Source organism: Neovison vison, chromosome 7 (genome assembly GCF_020171115.1).
Source record: "Neovison vison isolate M4711 chromosome 7, ASM_NN_V1, whole genome shotgun sequence".
Lineage (NCBI taxonomy): Eukaryota > Metazoa > Chordata > Mammalia > Carnivora > Mustelidae > Neogale > Neogale vison.
Window position 1 is genome coordinate 151,455,621 of NC_058097.1, and position 27,877 is coordinate 151,483,497.

General features: G+C 41.7%; 1 protein-coding gene across 6 annotated transcripts in view; it reads left to right on the forward strand.

Annotated features, from left to right (window-relative positions):
• STIM1 (stromal interaction molecule 1) overlaps nt 1-27,877 on the forward strand; it is a 193,311-nt gene that overhangs the window by 130,635 nt on the left and 34,799 nt on the right. For all 6 annotated transcript variants that reach the window (XM_044258665.1, XM_044258666.1, XM_044258663.1 and 3 more), the window contains exons 3-5: nt 3,429-3,543; nt 23,263-23,374; nt 26,857-26,972. In XM_044258665.1, coding sequence (XP_044114600.1) covers nt 3,429-3,543; nt 23,263-23,374; nt 26,857-26,972 — 343 coding nt within the window. The remainder of the gene's footprint in view (nt 1-3,428; nt 3,544-23,262; nt 23,375-26,856; nt 26,973-27,877) is intronic.

Consider the following 27,877-nt stretch of genomic DNA (forward strand, 5'->3'; position numbering starts at 1 on the left):
TTTTTGATGTAGTGTTCAATGGTTCATTAGTTGCATATAAAACCCAGTGCTCCTTACCACATGTGTCCTCGTTAATACCCATTAGAACAGTCTTTAAAAAATACATAAATGTAGGGGCACCTGGGTGTTGCAGTTGATTAAGCATTGGACTCTTGGTGTCAGCTCAGATGGTGATCTCATGGTTGTGGGAGCAAGCCCCAAGTCAGGCTCCATGCTCAGCAGGTAGTCTGCTTAAGTTTCTCTCTCTCCCTCCACCCCCCGCCCCCAGCTCGTGCTCTTTCTCTGGAATAAAGAAATAAATTTTAAAATGTATATATAAATGTGATCACATTGCATCTCTGTTCAAATTCCTCCAATAGCTTCCCTCTCAGAGTCAAAGTCCAAGTCCTTATAATGGCCTACATGGGTGCTTAGGATCTGGACCTCTGGTGCTTCCCTAGTTCATCTCCCACTAGTCACCACCTCTCATTTCTCTTCAGCCACACTGACCCCTTGCTATTCCTTGAACATACTGAGCTTGTTCTTGCCTCAGGGCCTTTGCATATGCTATTCCCTGTGCTTTGGATAGCCTTCCCCCAGTTATTCTGCTTGCCTTTCTCCAACATCTCCTTCAGATGTATGCTTGAAAGTTACCTTCTTTTTTTTTTTTTAAGATTTTATTTATTTATTTGACAGACAGAGGCACAGCTAGAAAAGGAATTCAAGTAGGGGAAGTGGGAGAGGGAGAAACAGGCTTCCTGCTGAGTGGGGAACCTGATGTGGGACTCAATCTCAGGACGCTGGGGTCATGACCTGAGGCAAAGGCAGACACTTAACGACTAACCCACCCACGTGTCCCTGAAAGTTACCTTCTTAATGAGACCTTCTGTGACTCTTCTAAAATGACTCCTCCTCCATGAATACCACTACTCTGCATTCCCTATTCCTTTTTTGTTTTATTGGAATTATATAAGGGGATGTTAGCTCAATGACAATAAAGATTTGTATCTGTTTTGTTTATTACTTATTTCTAGTGCCTGGAACTATGCCTGGTATTTAGAAATCTTATGTCTGCTGACTAAATGAATGAATGAATTTCTGTCCCCAGAGTGGCCATGTATTTCTAGTGCCTGGAACTATGCCTGGTATTTAGAAATATTATGTCTGCTGACTAAATGAATGAATGAATTTCTGTCCCCAGAGTGGCCATGTCAGACTGCTTGTGACTGTGTCTTCCCTGAGATGTCCCAGTGTCTGCTATCTAAGGTCTAGTGATCTCATGACTTAGGTGTCCAGTGAGAACAATCAGACTCTCAAAAAATTAATAAAATTGTCCTAAAATTAATTTTGAAAAATAAGCAGCTGAGATTGACAAGAAATATTCTGAAATATAAGAGCTATGGCAAGAGGAGGTCTAGCATTAGAAATTATTATTGAAGTATAAAATAAGATGAAAGGGATAATAAAATAGTCAACAACTAGTATAAAAATAGATGGTGCAAAAGAATGCAGAGCCTAGAAATATACTTGAGTATACATAAGGACTTAATTTATTACTAAATGGCATTTTTCAAAATGAATAAAATATAATTTAATGAATGAGGTTGGGATAACAAGGTGGCAACTTGGGGAAAAAATGTTAAAATTCACAGCTTACAGCATAAAATGAATCGAATGTCAGATGGCCTAAAAAGCTGACTATTCAAAAAATCAAAAAATATTTTCGTTAGTTTAGTTTTTCTAAGAATTGACAAAATCTTTTGTTCAGGGCTCTTTATCACATCACTTGTGTAATCATTATTAAAATTAAATTCTCACGGATGCCTAGGTGGCTCATTGGGTTAAGCAGCTGCCTTCGGCTCAGGTCATGATCCCAGGATCTGGGGATCAAGCCCTGCATCAGGCTCCCTGCTCAGCGGGGAACCTGCTTCTCCCTTTCCCTCTGCCCGATGCTCTGCCTCCTTGTGCAAATGTGTGCTCTGTCTCCCTCCCTCTCTCTCTCAAATAAATAAATGAAATCTTAAAAAATTTTTTCCTAAAAGCTTCGATTTCTTTTGCTTCTTTCTTCTAAGAGTGTATTATGAAAAGAAATACCAATAATTAAAGGACAGCGCCTACAGTGCTGGGGAAAATTTGGACAATAAAGTCAGAAATCTTGGGTTGGAATACAAATCTATCACTTATCAGCTGTAACCTTGAGCAAATGTTTGAGTTATCTAATGCCATATAACCAACTTCCCCAAATGTCAGTGGCTTTAAACAGCAACAACATTTATTTTTATTTTTATTTTTTTAAAAGATTTTACTTATTTTATTTGACAGAGAGAGAGATCACAAGTAGGCAGAGAGGCAGGCAGAGACAGAGGGGGAAGCAGGCTTCCTGCTGAGCAGAAAGCCTGATGCGGGGCTGGATCCCAGGACACTGAGATAATGACCTGAGCTGAAGCCAGTGGCTTAATCCACTGAGCCACCCAGGCGCCCCAACATTTATTTTGTTATTTACCTGTAGTCGGGTCATGGCTCAGGAGGGACAGCTCATCTGTGTCCACTTGGGTTCAGATGCAGTGACTCAAAAGCGGGGGGCAGGAATCACCTGAAGTCTCACTCACTCACATGTCTGTCTGATCCCTGGGTTGGGGAGACATCTCTCTGTGTTTCTAGTAAGTCTTTCCGCATGGTCTCTCTAGAGTGGTGGCTTTTGGGTAGCCTGGCTTTGTATATAGTTGTTGACTTAGGGCTCTCAAGGCATGTGTCCCAAAAGGGATAGAGCCAGGTAGACTCTGTATTGCCTTCTTTCACCTAGCCTTGGAAGTCATTTGACATCACTGCTGTCACATTCTGTTTGTTAGAAGATGAGTCACTCATGTCAGCCTATATTCAGGGAGAGGGGAATTCACCGTTGGTGGGAGGATTGTCATAGAATTGTGGACACGTTTTAAAACCATCATAAATAATTTAATCTCTCTAAGTTTAATGTGATTTGGGGCAAGTTGCATTATCTTAGAGTTATTATTGTTCATGTTTGTAAAATAGGTGTGATGTTTCATTGGTTATAGAGGATTTGATGAAAAAGTATTGTAAAAATTCTTGGAATATTGCTTAGTATATAAAAAAGTGATCACAAATTATTCTTTTTTCCTATCCTTCTTCCTTCTTCTAGCATATGGAATTCCGGTTAACTATCAGTTAGTATCTTTCTTTCCATAATTACAAAAATATGAGAAAGGACTCTCTTACTCATTTTTGTTCAAATGAGACATACAACCAAGAAGAAGAGGCAGTGTAGTTGTCAACTAGGACATAGGCACATGGAAGGACAGATGAGTGATGTGGTACACATGTACATTGGATAGATGGAATGTGTTGTGGAAAGCTGGATGGCCTGAGTGCAGATCTTGGTGGGCTGGCTCCTAGGTATCTCTTGTGACTTGTGTGCTTTTCCCTTGCAGTTCCTGAGGGAAGACCTCAATTACCATGATCCGACAGTGAAACACAGCACCTTCCATGGTGAGGATAAGCTCATCAGTGTGGAGGACCTGTGGAAAGCATGGAAGTCTTCAGAAGGTAATAGGCAGCTTGGTTGTCAATCTCTGTTGCTGGAAAGGTTTAGAGAAGACAGAAGAAGATGGGCAGGGACTTGGCTTTAAAAGTATATGAGGATAAAATGCTTTCTAAGAGCAAGTTATTAAAATGGTTCTACATATAGTCACTGAATAAGACTGAATCTAATCCTTGGGCTGGGAGTGGGAGAAGGTGCTCCGGTGTTGGAGCTGCTCTTTGTTGGAATTTTAATTGAATTCCATTGGGTCCCCACCTGCCTTCTCACCACCGACCCCACTTTCTGCTCTTCTCCAGAGATAGGGAGCTTGCTGGCTTTTTGAGGCAGCCCCTTCCTTTATAGCTCCCCACTTGGTCTCAGCTTGGTCTCTGCTGAGACCTACATGATTCAAAGATTGGCTGGAAGTAAGATGCATTCTCCCCCTGAGTCCTCTCTTTTCCAGGTTGTTTGAAGAAAACATGTATCTCAGTCTCCTCCTTGTCTTGGTTTCCTACCTGTGAACATTTTTGTTACTGTCTTAGATCATAGCTCCTAGAGTTGGACACAGACCTGCAGGGGTGGTTTGACCAGCTCAGAGTTGAACAGGACTTTCTACTTCTTAGTTCTGGACCCTGTACCTGTATGCATCTTGTCAGTGCAGCCTGATTAGCTCCTGGAGCCTTCAACCATCATGTCATTCTGTGGATTCCTGTTGAACTTATTAAATAAAAACTTGAGTTATTTCTGATGCAGAAAACTGTTAAGCCATGACTACCATTTTTTTTTCCCCTGAAGCATTTGTTTCAGAGCTCTGAGTGAAAGAGCATATCTAATTGTGTGAAGCTTGACAGAGAAGGGAAAAATAGGGTTTTAGTCTCCTCTCCATCTCGTCTGTGGTTAGTGTCCTTTGATACTAACAAGACTGGAAGCAGTTTCTTCGCAGGGTCTTATAGGGAGGTCTTGAGACTAAGAAGGGTTAAACTTAAGTGACCACCAGGGCCTCTGCTTTTGTAGGTGAGGAGCCTTTTGCTCAGATTTACAAAGTGATTGTTTGTTGTCATGTACTTAGTAGATAGCAGAGCCAGGACTTAGACCTGTACCTTCCTGTCCCCGAGTCAGTGCTTTCTATGCCATCCTGGTTGGAAGTACTGGTCTGGTGGTAGAGAAACCCAGTTTTGGTAGGAAATGAGGCTGTTTCTATTTTTGTTTTAATCTTACCTAGGATTGTAGAATTTTAGATCTGGAAGGGATCATGTATAATGTAGGTGGGAAACATGAGATTATCAATTTAAAAGAAGCGTAAGTTAGCTATGTAGACAGCTTTCTGGAGATCTTTAGGAGCTGAGTTCCTTGTGGGTTTTTTTTTTTTTTTTTTAATAGCTCCTGAGCAGCTCTGGCTGTGTACTGATATAAGATCAACCAGTGAAATGCTTTTTGGAATTACACCAGCACTGCCAGGAAAAATCTTCTATTCTGTTTAATTTTAGTTTTCTTCTTTTTTCTGTAACTACATGAGGACATGGCGCCTGGGTTTGAAAAGTGGGTTTCATTAAGTGGGAAGTTGGAATGAAGATGGGAGGGAAAGCATTCCTGGCCTTCTCTGTAAACTCCACAGAAGTAGCTGGGAAGGGAAAGTGACCAAGAGAGGGCAGAAACAGGGAAGAAATCATAAGACTAAAATGCAGCCAAGACAATTTTCTGGTAAGAACTTTATTCCTGGATTCAGCAACTATTTGGAACACTTCCAGATATGTTCTAAATGACAGGAAGATGAAAGACAATGGAGTGAGTTTTGAAGGGTTGGTTCCCATTACTGAGGAGCAGAGAAACATTCCAGTGTGCCGGGAGGTAGCTCATAGCTAAGCTGCGAGGTGACATGTATGTTTTATGATCACTCATCATGTACCATGCCTGGTATGTGCCATGCCAAGCTAAAAGTTAGAATCTTTGTGTGGACTATTCCTCGAACAGTTTGCTTCATTATTTAGAACAAGGCCCCTAATCTCTGGAGTGATGATTTCCAGAGCTACAAAAAGCACGTGATCTTCTGGCGCTGGCACAAGCCGGCTGGCCTGAGTCCTGCTGGAGGAGATAGATATCAGCAGTGTTCATTTGTGTGCAGAACATTCGCCGACTAGTGCCAGTACCATCTACATGATTAGTGTTGTTAACATTTTCTGACTGATGGTGGGAGCCAGTGTTTTCTCAGTGTTATTTAGATTTTAACAGAAAAGCCTGATAATTGCTACATTAGCCAGTTCTAGACTTCAGTAATAAAAACAACGAGAACTAAAAAGCAACTTTAATATTTATATAGTATTTGATATATGGTAGCCACTGTTGAGAGTGATTTATATAGATTAACTCATTCGTTTTACACAAAACTCTCTGAAGTAGAAATACTGTGATTGCCTCCATTTACACCTGAGGAATATGAATCAAAGAGAGTGTGGAATGAAATAGTGCAATATGATTCTTTCACTGAATACCCAGTCAGTGCAGACTTCACAGGTTAAGGTCATAGTCCCCAAGACAATGCTGTCCCCAAGAGGACTGCTGTCACTTTAGCCACCAAGCAGCCATAAACTCTGGGTGTTTCCAGCCACCTGTGCTCTGACCGACTGGCTATAAATCATGGGTTCCCACTAGCCCTCTGGTTTGATAAATTTGCTAAATGACTCGCAGAACTCAGGAAGGTGCTGTATTTATGATTACAGTTTTATTATAATGGATAAGAGTTCGGGCCAACGCCAACCAAACCACGAGAACAATAGGGCGAGCCTGGGAGGGTCCTGAATTTGGAGCTTCTGTCTCTTCCCCTGGCATCAGGACCTGTAACCCTCCCAGCACATTAAGCGTGAATGTGTTTGCCGACCAGAAAGCTCATCTGAGCCTCAGTGTCCAGAGCTTTTATGGAGGTCCTATTACATATACATGATTGATTGCATCACTGGCTCCATGAAGGGCCTCAGTCTGCACCCCTTTGTCCTTTCTGAAGTTTGGGGCTACTATCTCCTGCCCCAAAGCCCCAATCCACTAGTCACCTCGTTAGTCTTCCTGGTTACTGGCACCGCCCCCCCCCACCCCGTTGCAGAGTCATCTCATTAGCTCAAACTCAGGTGTGATCCAAGGGCAGCACCTTGAATAACGGAGGGAGGGATTCTTATCACCACCACGGAAAGAAATTGACGTGAAGACCAAATTCTTTGTTACACAAAATTAAGTAAGAAAGAGCTGAACAAACTGGGCTGGGGAAGAATCAAGAGCAAAGTGTAACTCCAGGGGTCCCAGCAGCAGGAGCTTGGGGATTGGCTTTTTCTAATTGGCTACTTTTAGATGTCTCTGCTTCATTCATTTGTCTTCTAAGTATCTTTGCTCAACGGTCAGATGTGGCGGAGGGAGAATCAGATTGGAAAAGTCTGGATCACAGACTTATGTGGGGTAGTGGCAGTGAGAGAAGATGTATGGGCTGGGAGGGAGTGCAGCAATTTCCAATCCCTCTAAGACCCTGTGGAGAGGTGGGCAGGAAGGGGGCGGGGGGAGGTGGCAGTTCTTTAAAGGAAGGGAGGTCAGGTAGATTTTGTAGAATCTTTGAGAACCCGAATTATTGTTTGCGTACTTGAGCCAGTAGAACCAGTAACAGTGCCATTAGAGGGGTGGTCGGAGGCACTGACCTAAGAAGATTCTCCTCTAAAACATGGTTTCCATTCCTCTAAACAAAGTGCATCATTACTATTTTTTCTCCCCTTTCCTGGACATGAGATTTCAAAAGATGCTATCAGCCAAACAAAGTAATAATTTCTCTCCTCATTTGTGTGGATCAAAGACGTCTCAAACTATCAACTTTGATTCTAACTAAATAATATGATTCCAGTGAAAAGCAAAAGAACCCAGTATTCTAGCGTGACTTTGAACTTTGCCTTTAGAAAATTTTTCTTCTCTACTGGGAATAATTTGGAAATAATTCCAAATAGTAATTTGGAAATAATGACATAAACTCAACAGATCTCCAGTTCTGTCTGTACTATTCTTTGTAGGATGGGATTTTTCACAGGAGGCTGCTGGAAGAGTACTGGCAAACCAGGAGGCTTTTAGAGAGCAACCCAGCAGAGCTGGCCTTTCTGCCAGTGGGGGCAGGTGGCATCGGACTTCTGTCTGAACCATTTCAGAAGTCAGATCAGTATAAAAGAGTAGGCATCCCCTTTTTGCTTTTACATAAACCCAGGGAGAAAGATGTTTATCCTGTGGTTTTAGCTACATAAAAATTACTTTGCTGGGGCACCTGGGTGGCTCAGTGGGTTAAAGCCTCTGCCTTCGGCTCAGGTCATGATCCCAGGGTCCTGGGACGCAGCCCCACATCCTGCTCTCTGCTCAGCGGGGAGCCTGCTTCCTCCTCTCTATGCCAGCCTCTCTGCCTACTTGTGATCTCTGTCTGTCAAATAAATGAATAAAATCTTTAAAAAAAAATTACTTGCTAAGAGAATCTGTAAGTCATTGAGTTAAATACCTCAGCCATCGTTGCTACATTTTTGGGGTGGAAGATACAATTGGCTTTTCTTTCTCTTGGATTCTTTTTTTTTTTTTAAATTTTTAATTTTTTAATTTATTTGACAGACAGAGATCACAAGTAGGTGGGGAGGCAGGCAGAGAGAGAGAGAGGGGAAGCAGGCTCCTCGCTTAGCAGAGAGCCCTATGCGGGGCTTGATCCCAGGACCCTGGGATCAGGTCAGTTCACGACCTGGACTGAAAGCAGAGGCTTTAACCCATGTGCCACCCAGGCACCCCATCTCTTGGCTTCTTTTAGATACTTTTTTTCCAACAACAGGAAAGCCCCCACTAGCATCAATGCGGTGATTTGACACTGCAGTCATTTTCAGTTTATATTAAATAGCTACTTGAAGTTCTTACTTGTCTCCACATTTAATAAAGGAAACTGAGCATCTCTCACCTATTTCTGTCACCAAGTCCTGAGGATTCTGCCTCTCTCCTGTATTTTATGTGCGTCTCCTATGATGCTACCTTATTTCAACTTCATCTTTTTGAAAGATTTATTCAGTTATAATTGATAATACAATCAGGGTAAATATTGAAAGTGTATGTAATTTTTTTTGAGTTTTGACACATGTATGCAAATGGATATCCTTTATGAGATAGACGTTTTGCAAAGATTTTTCTCCCAGCCTGTGGCTTGTCTTTCTGACAAGAATGGTAAGTTTTAATTTTTCTGCAGGCCAGTTTTTCATTTTGTGCTTTTGTGGATCATCCCTTGGTGCCATATGTAAGAAATACTTGCCTAACCCACAGTCACACAAGGATTTTCTCCCATGTTCTCCTCTAGAAGTTTTATAGTTGTAGATTTTATGTTTAGGCCCCAGATCTCTTTTGTATTAATTTGAGTATGTTGTGTTTGTATATGTTAAGTGTGGATCTAAGTTCTTTTTTTGTGCTCATGGATGTCTCAATTGTTCTAGAACCATTTATTGAAAATTCTGTCATTTTCCCACTGCATTGCCTTATACCTTCTATTAAAAATCAGTTGTCCATACAAGTATGGGTTTATTTCTGGACTTTGTATTCTTCTTATTTTTCTTTTTTAAGATTTTATTTATTTATTCATGAGAGACAGAGAGAGAGAGAGAGGCAGAGGGAGAGGGAGAAGCAGGAGCCTGATGCGGGACTCAATCCCAGGACCCTGGGATCATGACCTGAGATGAGGGCAGATGCTTAACCAGTTGAGCCACCCAGGTGGACTTTGTATTCTGATCTACTCATCTATTTGTCTGTCCTTATGTCAATACCATGCTATTTTGATTACAATAGTCTTATAATAACTCTTTTAGTTAGATAGTGTTTGCCTTCCAACTTTGTTTCCCTTTTTCCAAGTTGTTTTGGCTGTTTGTTCTTTTCTTTTTTTTTTTAAAGATTTTATTTATTTATTTGACAGAGAGAGATTACAAGTAGGCAGAGAGGCAGGCAGAGAGAGAGAGGAGGAAGCAGGCTCCCTGCAGAGCAGAGAGCCCGATGCGGGACTCGATCCCAGGACCCTGAGATCACGACCTGAGCCGAAGGCAGCGGCTTAACCCACTGAGCCACCCAGGCGCCCTTGAATCAACTCATCAGTGACTACAAAAAAGCTTGATCAGTTTGACAGAACTGACATCTTAACAATATTGAATTTTCTGATAAATAAGGTATATCTCTCTATTTATTTAGGAGTCATACTTTCTCTCAGTAATATTTTGTAGTTTTCAGTATACAGGTCTTTCATGTCTTTTGTTGGATTTATTTCTATTTCAAAGATTTTGATGTTATTATAAATAGTATTTTTAAAATTGTGGTAAAATATGTAAAAATTTGATTTTTATATATTGGTCTTATATTCTGCAACCGTGCTAATAAATTCACTTATTAGTGAGATGCCATCAGAGTTTCAAATGAGATAATGAAATCTTCTAAAGAAAGTTGTACTATTTTCTTTTCCAATCTGAATGTCTTTAAAAACATCTTGTGGAGGCACCTGGTTGATTGAGTTGGTAGAGCACAACTCTTGATCTCACGGTTGTGGGTTTGGGCTCCATCTTGGGTGTTGTACTTAAATACATAAGGTCTTAAAAAAATTCTTCTTGTCTGATTGCCCTGATTAGTATCTCCAGTACAGTCTTGAAGGGAAGTGGTAAGAGTAGGCATCGGTGTCTTTTTTCTGATCTCAGGAGGAAAACATTCAATTTTTCAAGATTAAATATAATATTAGCTGTGGGGATTTCTTTTGCAAAAGCCTTTGGTCAAATTGAGGAAGTGACTTTCTATTACTGATTTGCTAAGAGCTTGTATCAGGAATAGATGTTGGATTTTATCAAATGAATATTCTGTGTCTATTGAGATGATTGCCTGGTTTTTCTATTTTTATTTGCTAAGGTGGTGAATTATGTTGATTGTCTTATAAAGATTTTAATTTATTTGAGAGAGTACATGAGCAGGGGGAGGGGCAGAGAGAAAGAGAGAATCCCAAGGAGACTGGATACTGAGCATAAGCCCAGCTTGGGGCTTGATCTCACAACCCCAAGATCATGACCTGAGCCAGAATCAAGAGTCAGATGCTTAACTTCTGAGCCACCCAGGCACCCCCACATTGATTAATTTTTAAATGTTAATCCAGCCCTGCATTTTTGGGATAAACCCCGCTTGGTCATTATCCTTTTATTATATGGTTGGATTCTATTTGCTAAAATTTTGTTTCAGATTTTTGTATCTTTGTTGATGAGGGATATTGGTTCATAGTTTTCTTATAATACCTTTGTTTTTGGTATCAGGATTATGCTGGCCTCATTGAATTAATTGGTAAGTATTCTTCAATTTTTCAGTAGACTTTGTATGGAATTGGTATTATTTTTCTTCAAATACTTCCTAGAGTTCACCAGTAAAGACACATGATCCTTGAGTTTTCTTTGTGGGAAAGTTTTTAATAACAGTGTCAGTTTCTTGAATAGGTATAGGACTAAGGTTATTTATTTCTTCTTGAGTGAGCCTTTTTAGTTTGTATCTTCAATTTTTCTATTTCATTAACTCATCAAATTTACTGGCATACATTTATTCATAATCTTTCTTAGTATTCCTTTAATATATTAATATGCTCAAGGAACCAATATTTATTCTCAAGAATTTTCTCTATTGTTGGCTATTTCATTGATTTTTACATTAATCTTTATTAATAATTTTCTCTTTTTGCTTACTTTATGTTTAATTTGTTCTTTTTTTCTAGTTTATCAAGGTGGAAACTTAGATCATTGATTTGAGGCCTTTCTTTTTTCTTTTCTTAAAACTGTTTTTTTATTTTATTTTTTACAGATTTTATTTATTTATTTGACAGAGAGAGAGAGACAGTAAGAGAGGGAACACAAGCAGGGGGAGTGGAAGAGGGAGAAGCAGGCTTCCTGCCGAGCAGGAAGCCTCATGTGGGACTCCATCCCAGAACCCTGGGATCATGACCTAAGCCGAAGACAGACACTTAGACTGAGCCACCCAGGCACCCCTCCTTTTTTCTAATATAGGAATTTAATGCTATAAATTTCCTGTAAGTCCTGCTTTAGGTATTTTGCAAATTTTGATATGTTGTGGTTGTTTGCTTTTTTTCTAACTTGTAAAAATATCTAAAATGTAAAAATACCTAAAATGAAAACTCAGCTGGTGGTGAATCCTTATGTGAATCCTTATTATCACTTTTTCATTCTTTCTTTTTCTTTTTCTTTTTTTTTTTGATCTGATATAGTCTTCAATAACTTCATAATGTATTCCAAATTTACATTATAAATGTAGTGAATAAATGAATGAAGAGGCTTCCATGCAAAAGGAATTCCAAGTTATTCTAAGTTACTCTTTTTTTCTTTTCCTAAAATTTTCAGTTAAATTCTAGTTAGTTAATTTACAGTGTAATATTGGTTTCAGGAACAGAAATCCTTTATGTATTTTTAAGACCTTTTTCTTATGTCCCTGAACATCGTATATCTTGGTAGATGTTCCATGTGCACTTGACTGTTGTTGGGTGGACTGTTCTATAAAGGTCAGTTAGGCCACGTTGGTTGATGGTGTTGTTCAAGTCTACTGTATCTTGCCTGATTTTCTGCCTATTGCTCTTATCAGTTATTGAAGGGGAGTATTTAAATTTCCAGCTATAATTGTGGATTTGCATATTAATTTTATGAGTTTTTCTTCATGTATTTTGAAAGTCTCTTACTAGGTGCATAAAGATTTAGGATTTAAGTCTATTTACTTAAGTAATCTCTATATCCAGTGTAGGACTTGAAGTCATGATCCCCAAGATTAAGAGCCTCATTCTTTACCAAGTGCCCCAAGATTTAAGATTATTATGTCTTCTTGATTAATTGACCTCATTATTGTGAAATGATATACTTTTTTCCTGGTGTTATTCTTTGCTCTGAAATCTCCTTTGATATTAATATGACTTTCTTTTTAGTATTATTGGTTTTGTGTATCTTTTTCCATCTATTCACTTTTAATCTGTGTGTGTGTGTGTGTGTGTGTGTGTGTGTGTTTGGGGGGAGAGGGGCAGAGGAAGAGGTAGAGAAAATCTTAAGCAGGCTTCACACCCAGTGAGGAGCCTGACTTGGGGTTCGATCTCATGACCCTGAGTTCATGACCTGAGTTGAAATCAAGAGTTGGGTGCTTAGGGATACATGAGTGGCTCGGTTGGTTAGGCAGCTGCCTTCAGCTTCAGGTCATGATCCCAGGATCCTGGGATTGAGTCCCACATTGGGCTCCTTGCTCAGTAGGGAGCCTGCTTCTCCCTCTGCCTCTGCCTGCCACTCTGCCTGCTTGTGCTCTCTCTCTGACAAATAAATAAATAAAGTCTTAAAAAAAGAAAAAAAGATTTGGATGCTTACACTACTGAGCCACCCAGGCACCCCATTGTGTTTTTATATTTGAATCCATTTCTTATAAACAGTTTATGCTGGGGTCTTACCTTTTTTTTTTTTTTTTTTTTTGCAATCTGAAAATCTCTGCCTTTTAGTTGGGGTATTGAGACCATTTACATTTAATGTGATTATTAATGTGGTTAGATTTTAGGCTACTATCTTGCTATTTGTTTTCTGTTTTTTTCCTGGTGTTTTTTATTACCTTTCTTCTTTTGCTGCCTTTTTTGGATTGATAAGTGGTTTTTATGATTCTAGTTTTTTAAAAAATTGGTTTAACTTTGTTTTGTTATTTTGGTGATTGCTTTAAGAGATAAAATATGCATCTTTAACTTATCACAGTCTACTTTCTAGGGATATTAGTATTTTATTTTTTATTGAAATATAATTGACACATAAATTACATTAGTTTCAGGTGTACAGCATAGTGATTCAACAACTCTGTATGTTGTGCTGTGCTTACCACAGCTATAGCTACTGTCACTATATGATGCTACTGCAATTGCTGTACCACTGATTATATTACCTTTGCTCTACCTTTCACTGCTGTGACTTAATTCATTCTGTCTGGAAGCTTGTATATCCCATTGCACTTCACCCATTTTGTCCTTTGCCCTTGTCCCTTCTCCTCTGGCAACCACAAGTTTGTTCTCTGTTTTATGGGTATGTTTCTGCTTTGATTTTAGATTCCACATGTAAGTTAAATCATATGGTATTTATTTTTCTCTGTCTGACTTACTTACTTCACAGAATGGCTTCCATCTGTGTTTTTGCATATGGTGAGATCTCCTTCTTTGTGGCTGAGTAGTGTTCCATTGTATATATAGCATATTTTCTTTATTCATCTACCAATGGATACTTAGATTGCTTTCATGTCTTGGCTATTGTAAATCATGCTGCAGTAAACAGGGATGCATACATTTTTTTCAAATTAGATGCATACATTTTCTTTGGGTAGATACCTAGTAGTAGAATTACTGAGTCATATGGTAATTTTATTTTTAATTTTTTAAGGAAACTCTATACTGCATTCCATAGTGACCACATCAGTTTATATTCCCACCAATAATACATGAGGTTTCTCAAGATATTATTATATCTTATCACATATATAGTGTAAGAACCACACAGTAGGGTACTTCCATTTCTTCCCTCTCAACCCCAGTTCCACTCTCTGCACTGTAGCCTGAAACTTTTCTCAAAGCCAGAAGCTAGGGCAGTTGTATCACCTGCCTCATTTATTTACTATCTCTCAAAGATCACTGTCCATTCTAGGCTGATGTCCAGTGTCTTGAAAACCATTGTTTCATATATTTTGTCTTTTTTTTTTTCCTTCTGTTTTTTTTTTTTCATTTTTTTTTCTTTTGGTTGTTTCAGGAGGGAGGATGAATTCCATTCTTGTTACTTCATCTTAGCCTGAAGCAGAAACCTCAGCTTAATTATCTTTTGCTTGGATGCTTTCATACTATTCTTGACTCATTCTAGCTCTATTGCAGTTTGTCCTTTGATTGGTTCCAGAGAGATCTTTCAAAAGTAAATATCTGGCCATATCTCTGCTTACATTGTTCAGTGGCTTCTCATCAAAATTTTTTTTTAAAAAAATAATGAAACAGTCATGCTAGGATACCAAATTCCTGGTTGGAAGAAATACTCTTAATTGGAACTTGGATGAATAAAGGTATTGCTAAAGATGGTACAAGTAAATTCCTGTGTAATCATATATGATAATCATATGTTATTTTGAAGATATAAAAATATTGGCTCTTCTATTGGTTAGGTAACACTTGAGTTTCTATAGAATTAGCAGTAAGCTTAGGTTACAACTGCTGTCTCATTTTGGACTCAACAAAATAAGGTACTTGAAAGCTCATTAGTTGTTGATGAAACAGATTATTATAGAAAATGCCATTGAGGGCGCCTAGGTGGCTCAGTGGGTTAAGCCGCTGCCTTCTGCTCAGGTCACGATCTCAGGGTCCTGGGATCAAGTCCCGCATCAGGCTCTCTGCTCAGCAGGGAGCCTGCTTCCTCCTCTCTCTCTCTGCCTGCCTCTCTGCCTACTTGTGGTCACTCTCTGTCAAATAAATAAATGAAATCTTTAAAAAAAATGCCATTGATTTTTAAAAAATGTTTATCTATGAGCTGTTAGATGCATTAAAATTAAATGTCCATTTGTAATCTCAACGGAATTATCTCAGTTGGGGGAAAAAGATTCTATATGTATATATAAATAAAAAGCTGATTGTCTTTTATATCCTGAGAGTTTTTTCATATTTTAATACTGTGTTTCTCCATCATGCCCTATTCATCTTTGTAGTATTGGCCCCAAAAGTTACTGTAAACATGTCTGTTTTAAAAAAAGAAAAAAATTTACTGAATACCTTCTATATACCTGGCATTGTGCTAGATTAGCATATCAGGCCCATGCTTAGTTCTGTGATCTACTTATTTTTCTTATTTTTTTGAAAATTTTAATTAAAAATTTTTTATTATGTTCAGTTAACTACTGTATATAGTACATCATTACTTTTTGATGTAGTGTTCAGTGATTCATTAGTAGTGTATAACACCCAGTGCTCATCGCAACATATGCCCTCCTCAATACCCATCACCTGGCTACCCCATTCCTCTATGCCCCTCCCTTCTGAAACTCTCAGTTTGTTTCCTGGAGTCCATAGTCTTTCATGGTTCATCTCCCTCTCTGATCTCTCCTCCTTCAGTTTTGCCTCCCTTCAGCTATCATCCTCCGTGCTATTCCTTATGTTCCATTGAGTGAAACCATGTGGTAATTGTCTTTCTCTGCTTGACTTAGTTTACTTAGCATAATCCCCTCCATTTCCATCCATTTGATGCAAATGTGGGTATTCATCCTTTCTGATAGCTAGTAATATTCTATTGTATATATGTACCACATCTTCTTTATCCATTCATTTGTTGAAGGGCTTCTTGGCTCCTTCCACAGTTTGGCTATTGTGGACATTTCTGCTATGAACACTAGGGTGCATATTCCCCTTCTTTTCACTACATCTGTATCTTCGGAGTCAATAACTAGCAGTGCAGTTGCTGGGTCATAGGGTAGCTCTATTTTTAACGTCTTGAAGAACCTCCATACTGTTTTCAGAGTGGCTGTACCAGCTTGCATTCCCACCTACAGTTAAGAGGGTTCCCCTTTCTCCACATCCTTGCTAACATTTGTTGTTAACTGTTTTGTTTATTTTTGCCATTCTAACTGATGTAAGGTGATCTCTTACTGTGGTTTTGATTTGTATTTCCCTGATGGTTAGTGATGTTGAGCATTTTTTCATGTGTCTGTTAGCCATTTGCATGTCTTCTTTGGATAAGTGTCTGTTCATGTCTTCTGCCCCTTTTTTTGATTGGATTGTTTGTTTCTTGTTTGTTGAGTTTGATAAGTTCTTTATAGATCTCAGATACCATCCCTTTACCTGTAATGTCATTTGCAAATATCTTTTCCTGTTGAGTGGATTGTGTCTTAGTTTTGTTGACTGTTTCCTTTACTATGCAGAAGATTTTTATCTCGATGAAATCCCAAAAGTTCATTTTTGCTGAAATTTTTAAGTTTAATTTAGTTAAAATATGGTATATTACTAGTTCCAGAGGTAGAACTTAGTGATTCATCAGGTGCATTTAACACCCAGTGCTCATCACAACAAGTGCCCTCCTTAATGCCCATCACCCAGTTACTCTATCTCCCCATCCCCTCCAGCCACCCTGTTTGTTTCCTGCAGTTAAGACTCTTACGCTTTGCCTCCCTCTCTATTTTTCTCTTATTTTATTTTCCCTTCCTTTTCCTTATGTTCATCTGTTTTGTTTCCTAAATTCCACATGTGAGTGAAATCATATGGTATTTGTCTTTCTCTGACTGACTGATTTTGCTTAGCATAATACCCTCTAGTTCCATCCATGTTGTTGCAAATGGCAAGATTTCATTCTTTTTGATGGCTGAGTAATATTCTATTGTATGTATATCCTACGTATTCATTATCCATTCATCTGCGAATGGACATCTGGGCTCTTTCCATAGTTTGGCTGTTGTGGACATTGCTACTATGAACATTGGGGTACAGGTGCTCCTTATTTTCTACAACTTTTCACCACATCTCTTCTAGGGCTGCACTGATTTATTTGCAGTTACTGGGATATATAATTTCCTTTCATCCCTTACTGCTTTCATATATACTGTTCCCTCTGTCCTTCCCCCTTGTTGACCTGATTAAATTCTATTTGATATTTAAGACTCAATTTAAGTATACCCTTCTTTAGGAAAATTTCCCCTGAAACCATACGCTAGGTTAGGTGCCAGCTGTGTTCCCACAGCTCCTTACCCTTATCTCATATTGGCATTTAGCATATTAATTACAACTATCTGTTCCCTTGCCTGTTTTCACACCAGACTGCTTGAGGACATTATCTTACATGATTTTTATATCTTAACACCGAGCCCAGGGCCTTGGCCCAGTGTAGGGATGACGGAGCCGAAAGTTTGTCCTTGCCTCTGCCATTGTGTGATCTTAAACAAGATCATTAGACATTCTGACACCTAGGTTCTCTTCCTGCTCTGCAGCCACGTCAACCTGGTTGGTGCAGGGTGGCCTAGTGTGCCTGTCACATGAGGCCTGGACCTGAGGGCTGGATTCTTTTTGCAGTGATGATTCAGGGCTTGAGGTTGACACCACATGAGAAAACCAAGACCTCTGCCTTTTTCTAGGCTCAGATGGCAAGCTGCTAGTGAAAGCCAGAAGGAAACCACTCATAGAGACAAACCATAGGCCTATGCTATGAACTACTTTTGAGGGAGGGCCACTTTGGTAAGATTCTATAGGTGTCTGGGAGTGCTCTCTATCCAGAGGAGCCAGATAAGAAGCTAGGCTTTGTGATGCCTTTTCTGTCTCACTCTAGCAATCAGTCTGTTCCTTTCTTGGTCCCCCTGCATCACCCCATACATACCTGTGATGTAACACTTATGACACTGTCTTATCCTCATGTGTTTTCTTATATGGCTCCTTCTCTAGAAGAGAGCCCTTATGACAAAAGTTGTGCATATTGGTCTCTGTATGTAGTAACTTACCCAGAACCTACCAGAGTAGAAAGCCAAAGATAGCTTGGTGAACAGTGATGTTAATAATAGCTAATAATTCCTTGGCATTTATGTATGCTAGGAGCTTCCCATATGTTCGCTTTGCTCTTGTGATGTGAGACGTGTGATTCTCACCATTTTATAGGTGACAAAAAGGAGGCCCAGAAAGGTTAAGTAACTTGTCTGTGATCCTACATCTAGTAAGCATCAGATCCTGAATTCAAATAGAAACCCACCTTCTTAACCACTGTGCTGACTGGTTGACCAAAGGGCTGAGCAAAAGCTGACTGAGAGATCAAGTGACTAACAGCTGTGTGAGGGAGATGCAAAGAAGGGACTGGCAGACGTAGTTCTTTTGGGATGTGGGTTTGAAACCACAAAACTAAACGAGGGCTTCATTTGGAGACACCACCCGTCCATTAGGGGAAAGAGATCATGATTCAGGAGCCCATTTCTTACTGCTTGTTCTTTCTCTGGCAAGAGAAAGAATTGGCCAAGTCTGAGGATCTGTTCTGGCATATTCCCGGAGGTATTGCTATAGCTCAAGTGCTAGGGGGTAATGCTTACTGTTGCATCTTTCTGGAATGCCCTTTCCCCCGAGTGTGCACATGGCTCATACCTTCATTTCACTTTCTGTTCCAGTGTCACCTCATCAGAGAGGCCTTCCCCGAACTGATCTGAGGAAGTGCCATTCTTTATTCTCTTACTCTGCTTTATTTTTCTTCATTGTACTTATCACCACCCAACATAGAATTATTTGTTTATGGTGTTTTAGTTTGTCTCTCTCCACCGGCGTATAAGCACCAGGGATCTGTGGCTCTGTTGTGTGTACTGTTGTATCCCTAGCTCCTGGAGCAGTGCCTGGCAAGTAGTAGGTGTTTGTTTTTATTTTCGGTTTTTTTTTTCAGTGAATAAATGATTTTGGACTTTGAGACTACCGGTGTGCAAGGCCTTTTATCATTTGGCCTCAGTAATACCTCACTCTTCTTATCCCTATATGTTACCCTTCGACTCCAGACAAACTTGAGTTCATGTTCTCTGAACAGGCCTCACATTTAAAGTTCTGTCTTTGCTCACACTTCTTTCCTCTTTCATATATATGTTAAAATCGAGCATTCTAAAATGGCCAGGTATTTGGCAATCCTGAGTGACTTCATTTTTGGGTGGTTATTTCAGAATAAAGTAGGAGAGTTAGTTGGTGTTTAGCAGGCCTCGGAGAGGGAAAGGAGCTTTTCTGGAAAGAGCAAAGACCTAGAAATCTGTGATCAATGTCCAAGGATGCATGAGAAAATAGTGCAAGATCCTGATTCTATCTAAGGTCTGCTGAAGTAAGAGCTACGACCGAGATGGCATCCAGGGCGGAGCCTTAAAGGTCTTCGTGTTGGAGGAGTTCTGCTGTTTGCCCCGGGGTGTCCAGGTGCACAAGACAATCAGCTGGGGTGCCACAAGACAATGCTATAGCTTGTACTTCTATTGCATTTATCTCATTCTTTAATTTCTGTGTATGTTTTATAATACACCTCATGTCAGCATGTGAATCTAATTTATAAACAGATCATCATATATTGGCAAGGTATGCGTAAAACACAGAGTATATCATGAAAAAGGTTGGAGACTACAGTTAGCCACCTCCTAGGTTTCTTTAGGAAGGACTTGGTACGGAAAACGCCAAGGGTTGGCCTTCTCTGACTCCATGTAGTGCTGTCTGTCGTTTTGCCCAGAGATGTAGTTTTTGACCTCTCTAGGGACCTCACGGACAGGCTCAGGGTGATGAGAGGCTCATGACTTTGGAAGACTGTCTCTTGCTCCCATGTCCTCCTGGAATTTGGACACATGAGTCATTTGGAGACCGTATCTGTACGAAGCCCTCTTTGCCAAATTCTTTGGCCTTCTGCTGACAGCCACAGCTCTCAGTACTTGCTTTTACCTTCTTCCTCACTTTGGCCTGGAGATTCTTCCCATTTTCTCTTTTGGAATAAGAAAGCAGAACAAGACTTTTAGCTTTTAGGTATTTGAACCTTAGGGACAAGAGTCCCTTATATCTCGCCTTGACTACTGAGTGAGAGGGACACAGGGTTGCCCTCTGACAAGGATGCAGCCCGTCCTGGCTTACTTGGCTCAGACTGTGGTGACTCTGGATGGTCATACCATGCTGCTGAACCTACCCAGATAGGGTGTCTCCATTGGTAGCAAAACGATGTGTGGAGCACACACACGCACATGCACACACACAGAAGAACTATCTTGAGACTTATCCTCACAGCTGAAGCCCTTATCCTTTCCCCTATAGCTTAACCATGTGGGGGCTGACTATGTTGAGAGTCCATCCTTCCTGGAGTACGGTGGCCCTCTTATAGCCTCTCTGTCTCACTTAATGTAGTGTTTAGAGCAGTGGTTCCCAGCCGGGGTGGGTGGGGTGGGGCATCTTGTCCTCCAGGGAACATTTGGCAGTACCCAGAGACATTTCGGAGGGTCACAAGTGGCAGCATGCTACGTCTAGTGGCTAGATGCTGGGGAATATTATTAAACACACTCCACTGCAGAAGATGGCACCCTGACAAGGAATTCTCCTGCCTAGAATGTCAGCAGTGCAGACTGAGAAGCCCTGGTCGAGAGTGCCTCCTGCCCATCTGCACCACGGCAGAGGGTGCAGCTAGAGGAGTTCCCCCACGCCTGCGTCTATGCTTGCACTTGTATTAAGGCATCCTCCCAGGAGACAAAAGGCCCTTGTAGCTCAGCTAGCCGCAGGCCTTTCTAGCAACAAAAAAGTGGCCTTCTTTCCACTCCACATGCCAAGCAGAAAGGCCCCTTTGTGTGAGACACAGCCGAGCGCCCTTGGCAGCAGTGGCGGGAGCGTGTTGTTCCCCACACTTCACAGGCCGGTACTTGTCTGTCTGCCTCAGATCTATGTGTCACTCTGCTACACCTTCACTAGCCGGCATTCCAGACCATAGTGAACGAGCACATTTGTCGTGTCGACAGATGTGTACAGAGGCAGATACGTTCCTTCTCAGGAAGAAAAGGCTAATACGTCCCACTTTTCTTTCTTTCTTTTTTTAAAAATAAATTTATTAGTATTCAACATTACTACAGAGTATTTTTTTTTTTTTTAAGATTTTGTTTATTTATTTGGCAGAGAGAGACACAGCGAGATAAGGAACACAAGCAGGGGGAGGGGGAGGGGGAGAAGCAGGCTTCCCGCCAAGCAGTGAGTCCCATGTGGGGCTCCATCCCAGGACCATGAGCTGAAGGCAGACGCTTAATGACTGAGCCACCCAGGCGCCCCATGTCCCACTTTTCTAACCCTGATCTTTCATCCCTCCTTTCCCAAGCCCTAGGATTTGAACGTAGCTCTTGGACATTAATTTCTGTCTTCTTTTCAATGTTTTCTAGTCTGGGAATTCGAAATTTAACCAAGCAATGACTAAACACCCTTAGCCTAAGCTTTTGGGACGCAGTCTTGGGGCACTAGATCTCCCCAAGCCCCTTCCCCTTCTCATCTCCTGTGCCTCTGCAGATAGCTTACCCCCAAAGTCTCTCGGCTTCAGAACTTCCCTCCTGAGTTCTAGAAGCTTCTTGAGGATATTGAGAGATTGGAGCATTTTTTCCTTCAACCTTGTTTCCTGCAGGGTGTCTGAGTGTCTAGTCTGTACCATGGGCTGGGCCGCACTATAGGGGAGGTAGGAGAATGAAGGGACAGGTTCAGCCTTCCAACTTCTCCAGCTTCCCTGAACGTGACACAAACAGCCCAACACCTGCGCTGTTGCTGCTGTGTATTTAAGGAGATTGTTGTTTCTGTTTGGGGGCCCACAGTCAGAACATGTCTGGAACTCCTCATGTGGGAGTCATTATTCTTTGAGTAAATTCTTATTGATGCTACTATGTATGTATATGTATGTATACTATTTTATTTTATGATTTATTTCTTTATTTTAGAGGCCGAGAAAGAGACTATTGGGGAGAGGGGTAGAAGAAGAGGGGAAGAGGAAAGAGGAAGAGAGAGAGTCTTCAAGCAGACTCCCTTCTGAGCACAGAGCCTGACCTGGGGCTTGATCCCACGACCCTGAGATCATGACCTGAATCAGCATCAAGAGTCGGACACTTAACTGGCTGAGCCACCCAGGTCCCCCAGAGTAGCCCTGCTTTAGAGATAGTGTGGTGGGGTGGGCAACAGTGAACGGGACATAGTCCATGTCTTCACTGTTGTCTGACGTTTAGAAGGAACCTGGACAGCATTCTGATGAAAGGTAGTTTTTGGGAAAGACATGGATGGACCTTAAGAGAAGTGGCTGAGAATCTCACTATTTCATTCTGCTTCAGAACTTTTTTGGCTTCTTGCTGCTCACAGCAGTCATTTTCAAACTTGAGGAATGTACAGATTCCTTTTAAGGGAAATAATTTATCTTGGACCTACGATGCTGACTTAAATTGTTTTTATTATAATTATTATTTGAAAATATATAAACAAAATGAGGTTTAAGTCACTATATAAAATTTGTATACAAATATAAACAAAACCAGATTGATACATTAAGTAAAAGCAAACTTCAAATCCAATAAAATGATGTTTTTGCTGAAACTCAGTTGCCCCCAGGCTTTTTAGGTTCAGCATGCCAGTGTTAGTGGGTGTCATCTGATACATATATCCTGGATATCATCCATCCAGCCATCTGTTTATCTGTCAACTAGAGAGAGAGGGCACAAGAACACAAGAGTACATAATGGCTGAGAGCATGGGACTGGAGCCACATTGCTTGAGTCCAGACCTTTGCTTTACCAATTCCTAGCTGCACAGTTTTGGGAAAGTTATATATAATGTCTCTGTATTCAGTTTTTTCATCTGTGAAATAGGGATAAAATAGGACTATCTTTCACATGGTAGTTGTGAAGATTAATGAGTTAATATATATAGGAGGCTCCTAGAACAGTACCTGTCATGTAGTAGGTGCCAGGTAAAGAATGGCATTTAGTAGTAGTATTATCATGATCATATTCTAGTTCAGGATGACTTCATCCCAAATGCTGGTGTAGTGAAAGAGCGAGTCCATCCCCTACAGGTCAAACAGAAAGTACAGTATGTACTCCATAATGCTTAGGATTCTGTGGGAGGGGGAGCTGATAAGCATATAAGTATGTGGTCAGTGAGAAGGCTGATGTGACTCTGACGGTAAGTCCCAGTAGTGCTTGCATTCTGGAGTCATGGCTTGTCTTGTCTCTTCCCACAGTGTACAATTGGACCGTGGACGAGGTGGTGCAGTGGCTGATCACATATGTGGAGCTGCCTCAATATGAGGAGACCTTCCGGAAGCTGCAACTTAGTGGCCATGCCATGCCGAGGTCAGGAGGAGACTGGATTCCCTTCCCTGGGGGTGTGGGGAATGCGGGAGGGGGGGGGTCACCTACTTTCAGGTTGCTCTGGCCAGTTAAGCGAGGTTCCACCCTTTCCAGGGCAGAATCTGTAGACCTCTCCTCTTCTCACGTCTATTGTGCACTTACCATAAAGCAGGACGGTCACTTGGCATCCATTCTCTCATTTAGTATTTCTGCCATGCCTGGGCATAGTACTAAGAGCTGCCATTTATTGGATGCTTAGTACATGGCAGGCACTGCTGTTCAACACGTTGTATACAGTATCTCATTTAATTCTCACATCAATCCTGTAAGGTAGGTGTTATTGCATATAGATGGTGAACATGGCTAAGTAATGTTTCCAAGGTCATGTGGCTAGTTAGAGGCAAAACTGATTTGAAACTAGATCTGGGTAGACTTCAAAGCCTGTGGATGTTTCTTTCCTCTTTTGCTGTGCCCCCAGCAGGAGCCTTCGGGCTCTGTTAGCCTCCCCTGAATTATCCATATTCTGTGTATCTGCTCTAAAGAGGCAGTGCAAGGCTGGCGTGACTCCCTCGGCCCCAGCCTCCTTTCCGGAAAGACTCTTGCAAGGGCTGCGGTCCCCTAACTCTGCCTCCTTCACAGGCACAGTGCGCTGGGGCCTGCGGCAGGAGTGGGGAAGGGATGGTGCACTGAGTGGGCTTCTTGTGATGTCAAACTAGTGCCATGTGTCATTCAGTTATTAATCCATTTACTTACTCATTCGACACATATTTACTGGGTACCTGCTCTGTGCCAAGCACTTGTGCTGGGTGCTGGGGATAAAGCTGACAACAGCCTGCCCCTGCCCTCAAAGGGCTCACTGTCTGGTAAGTGCTGCTTACATATAATCTGTCATCTTGTTATATAGGTGCACTGGTTGTAAGCGTCCACAAAGGGGAAAGCGGAAGGTGAAACTGTTGGAATGCCCACACATGGCAGCCTCTACCCCCAGAGCTACTGGGCACTGCTGTCCAGGCCCAGATGAGCTGCCCGTTCTCTCCTCTGTTACCTGCAGCCTTCTCTTCACAGCTTCCTCTACTCTGGAGAGAGTAGTAATCCTAATGTTGGTACATCCCTTATAGAATACTTGCCTACCTCTTATTTCAATTGACCCTCACAATTCTGGGAGGAAGGAATTAACTACCCCAGCTTTTGGGTGAGCAAACTGAATTTCAGATATTTTATGATTTAATCCATACTGGTAAGTGGTGGAGCTGGGACTTGAACCCAGGTCTCTCTGGTTCTAAGTGCCCTGCTTTTTTCCACTGCATCTTCCTCTTTCCTCATGTAGTTGAAGATAGGCTTCTTGGAAATATTCAGTGCAGTTCTCTTTAACAAAAACGTTACCAATCATCTACCCCGGGCAGGGTTCTCTCCTGGGCCCCGAGGACAAAGAAATGCATTAGGCCCCATTAAATACATGACTGACCATGAAGCTCCAGGATTTAGGTTTCTTTCTCATTATCCATGGAAACAGCAGCATTGCCTTGTGGATTCCTGGCTCATTCCATCTTGAGGAATAGCTATGGCTTAGATTAAAACTCTAAGGATAAGGACAAGGGGTGTTAGAGAGGAGAAGGGAGTTGGGGGAAATTGGAAGGGGAGGTGAACCACGAGAGACTATGGACTCTGAAAAACAATCTGAGTGACGGGGGGAAGGGAGATTGGGGTACCAGGTGGTGGGTATTATAGAGGGCACGGATTGCATGGAGCACTGGGTGTGGTGAAAAAATAATGAATACTGTCTTTCTGAAAATAAATAAATTGAAAAAAAATGTGAAAAATAAAACCTCTAAGGATAAACATTATCCTTAAAACATAGGATAAGAAGTCAGTTCTCGAGTCATGGGCTCATGTAGTCCTCTTGTAGCCAGACCCAGCCAAGCCAGGCAGAGGGGTAGAGGAAGCCAAGCTGTGGCACCTTAGTGAGAGTAGGAAGCATGGAGCCTCAGTGCTTGGTGTGCTTGGTGTGTGGGAAGGAGGCATCATGGTATAAGGTGAAGAAGAGTCTGAAAGATTTGAGTTCATTTCCTGCCTTTGCCATTTACTTGCTGTATGACTTTGAGCAGGTAACTCTAAGTCTTAGTTTTCTTACCTGTGAAGTGGAGCTAATGACAGAACTGTGTTTCCAAAGTCAGAGGACTAAGGTGTATGTGAAGTGTCAGAATGGTACAAGATACACAGCAGTTGCTTGGTAAATGTTAGCTCCTTTCTCATTTCTCTCATTGCTCAGAAATAGATACTATTCCAATTCTTAGGTTTCTTTGACAAATAGACTGTGGAAAAGATGACATTTATTTTGATGAGTTAGATGAAGGCCAGTACACCTGAGACAAGTGTTCTCTCTAAAGAGGAGCCCTGAGAACTCTCAGGCTTGTAGGAAGCATCTGATTTTCCATAAGTTTACGCAGGAGGAGACAGGGTCCCAGAGGAGAGACCAAGCTGCTCAGGATCAGACAAGTGAGTTGCTGACTCAGCTGGGACCAGAAGCTTCATCACCTGACCCCTTTACCTGTTGCCCCCCACCCCCCGCCCCATCGCAGTGTCTCTCTTATAGGCGGGCTGGCTTGATTGCTTCCCAGGGCTAGAGAAGGAAGTAGCTGCTCCTGCATGCCCAGGGAGGAGTGTAAATCACATACCACACGATGTCAGAGGGCTCTTTTCTACCGGGGGAGACAAAACTATGCATCAGAAAAGAGCACTGCCTTCATGGAGTAGGATAGTGGTAAATGCTCATGTGAGGGGCCCAGACCAGTGCACTGATAACCTTTCATATCTTATACCCGTCTCCTCCTATACCCACTGTGTTCCAGCAGAAGAGAAACAAAGTCCAGTTTTTCCTGGGTCATTTTCTTGTTTACAGACCCTCTCTTATTAGAGTTATCATGAATAGTATGTTGAAGGTCATAAAAAATTACAGTAATCTGACTGGGAGTAAATTGCAGTGACTCAGATACAGGATAACAAGACTAATGCTGTTTGTCATCAGCAGGTTTATACTTAATGGCAGTGGGTTAGGATCAGAGGCCCTCAGAATCACTGGGTCATGTGGCATAGGGTTTGGAGCTGGGTTGGACAGGAGAATGCATTTACAAATGGTGGGAGTATGGGGACAGGTGTATAGTGGATAATCCCTGGCAGGAGAAACATGACAGAAAATTTGCAGTCGGGTGTGGGAATGGTCACAGATGGATAATCCTCAGAGAGTAGCATTCTCCGGAGATGGCGGACGTGGGCAGAAAGGGGAACATTTTTGGTAAATGTTATGTGTCCTTCCTTACTCCCTGTTGAAAACCACTGGTATAGACTCTGTGTTCTGGAGTGCAGAGGGGAGCTATCACCAAGAGCTAGAGGTCATGGAAGTGTTCCTGGAGGAGGTGGGTAATCCCACCAGTAACCCTCCTGGTTTTAGCGGCAGGAAACTGAATTCCTCCTCTTTGTTTCAACAGGCTCGCTGTGACCAACACCACCATGACAGGGACTGTGCTGAAGATGACAGACCGGAGCCATCGGCAGAAGCTGCAGCTGAAGGCCCTGGACACAGTGCTGTTTGGGCCTCCCCTCTGTGAGTGCTGCAGAGAGAAGGGCTGCTGATGTACCGTGGGACCGAGGCTGGGGGGGTGGCAGGGCGAGGTCCTGGGTCTCCTGGGCATACATGCAAGGCAGCACCTCTGCTCTTTCCACTAAGAAATGAAAACATGAGGTATCAAATAGTGTTATATTTTAATCCATCCAGATGCAAGGTCCATTCATTAGATACATTAAGAAAATACTCACTTTAGGCCAGTTCTGTGCTGGACCCTAGAGGGAGCTGGATGAATCCTATTCTGCTCTAAGGGGATAAAATGAATGTTCCGGAGAGGTACACAATGCTTCTGAGGTCCAGAGGAGGGATAGAGAAGGCATCCTGTAGAAGAGGTGGCATGTGACCTCTGCCTGTAAGGGTGGGTAGGGCTTCATTTCGTGCAGGTGGCAGGAGGGAACATTCTTGGTGGAAGAAACAACTGGAGCAAGAATACAAAAGCTGAAATATGAAAAGTATGCTCAGAGATAATAAGGAACCCACAGGGTCTGAGTGCCATTTAGCTGTTCCTTGCTTTCACTGTGGACATGCAGAGTGTATGAACTGATTGCTGATCATCTTCTGTCCTTGAACAGCCACAGAGGTCTCAGTGGACTTCCACGGAGTCACAGAGACATACTCAGGCCAAAGAAAGGAGTAGTCTGTTCAGCCAGGGATTACTTGAGAGAATTAGGTTGTTTAATTCCTGAAGATCTGCAAGGTGGGAATGGCCAACCCTGCCATCCTTTTCCTTATTCTAAGTGAACTCTTGGGGAGCAAAAGTGGTAAGATTTCTTAGAAAATTAATCTTCACCAAGCAGGCTTCTAGGGCCCACTTCCTGCCCTTTGGGGCTGTTGGCATTGGTTGAGGATACCACCAGCAGAATGCTGTAGAACCAAGAATCAGT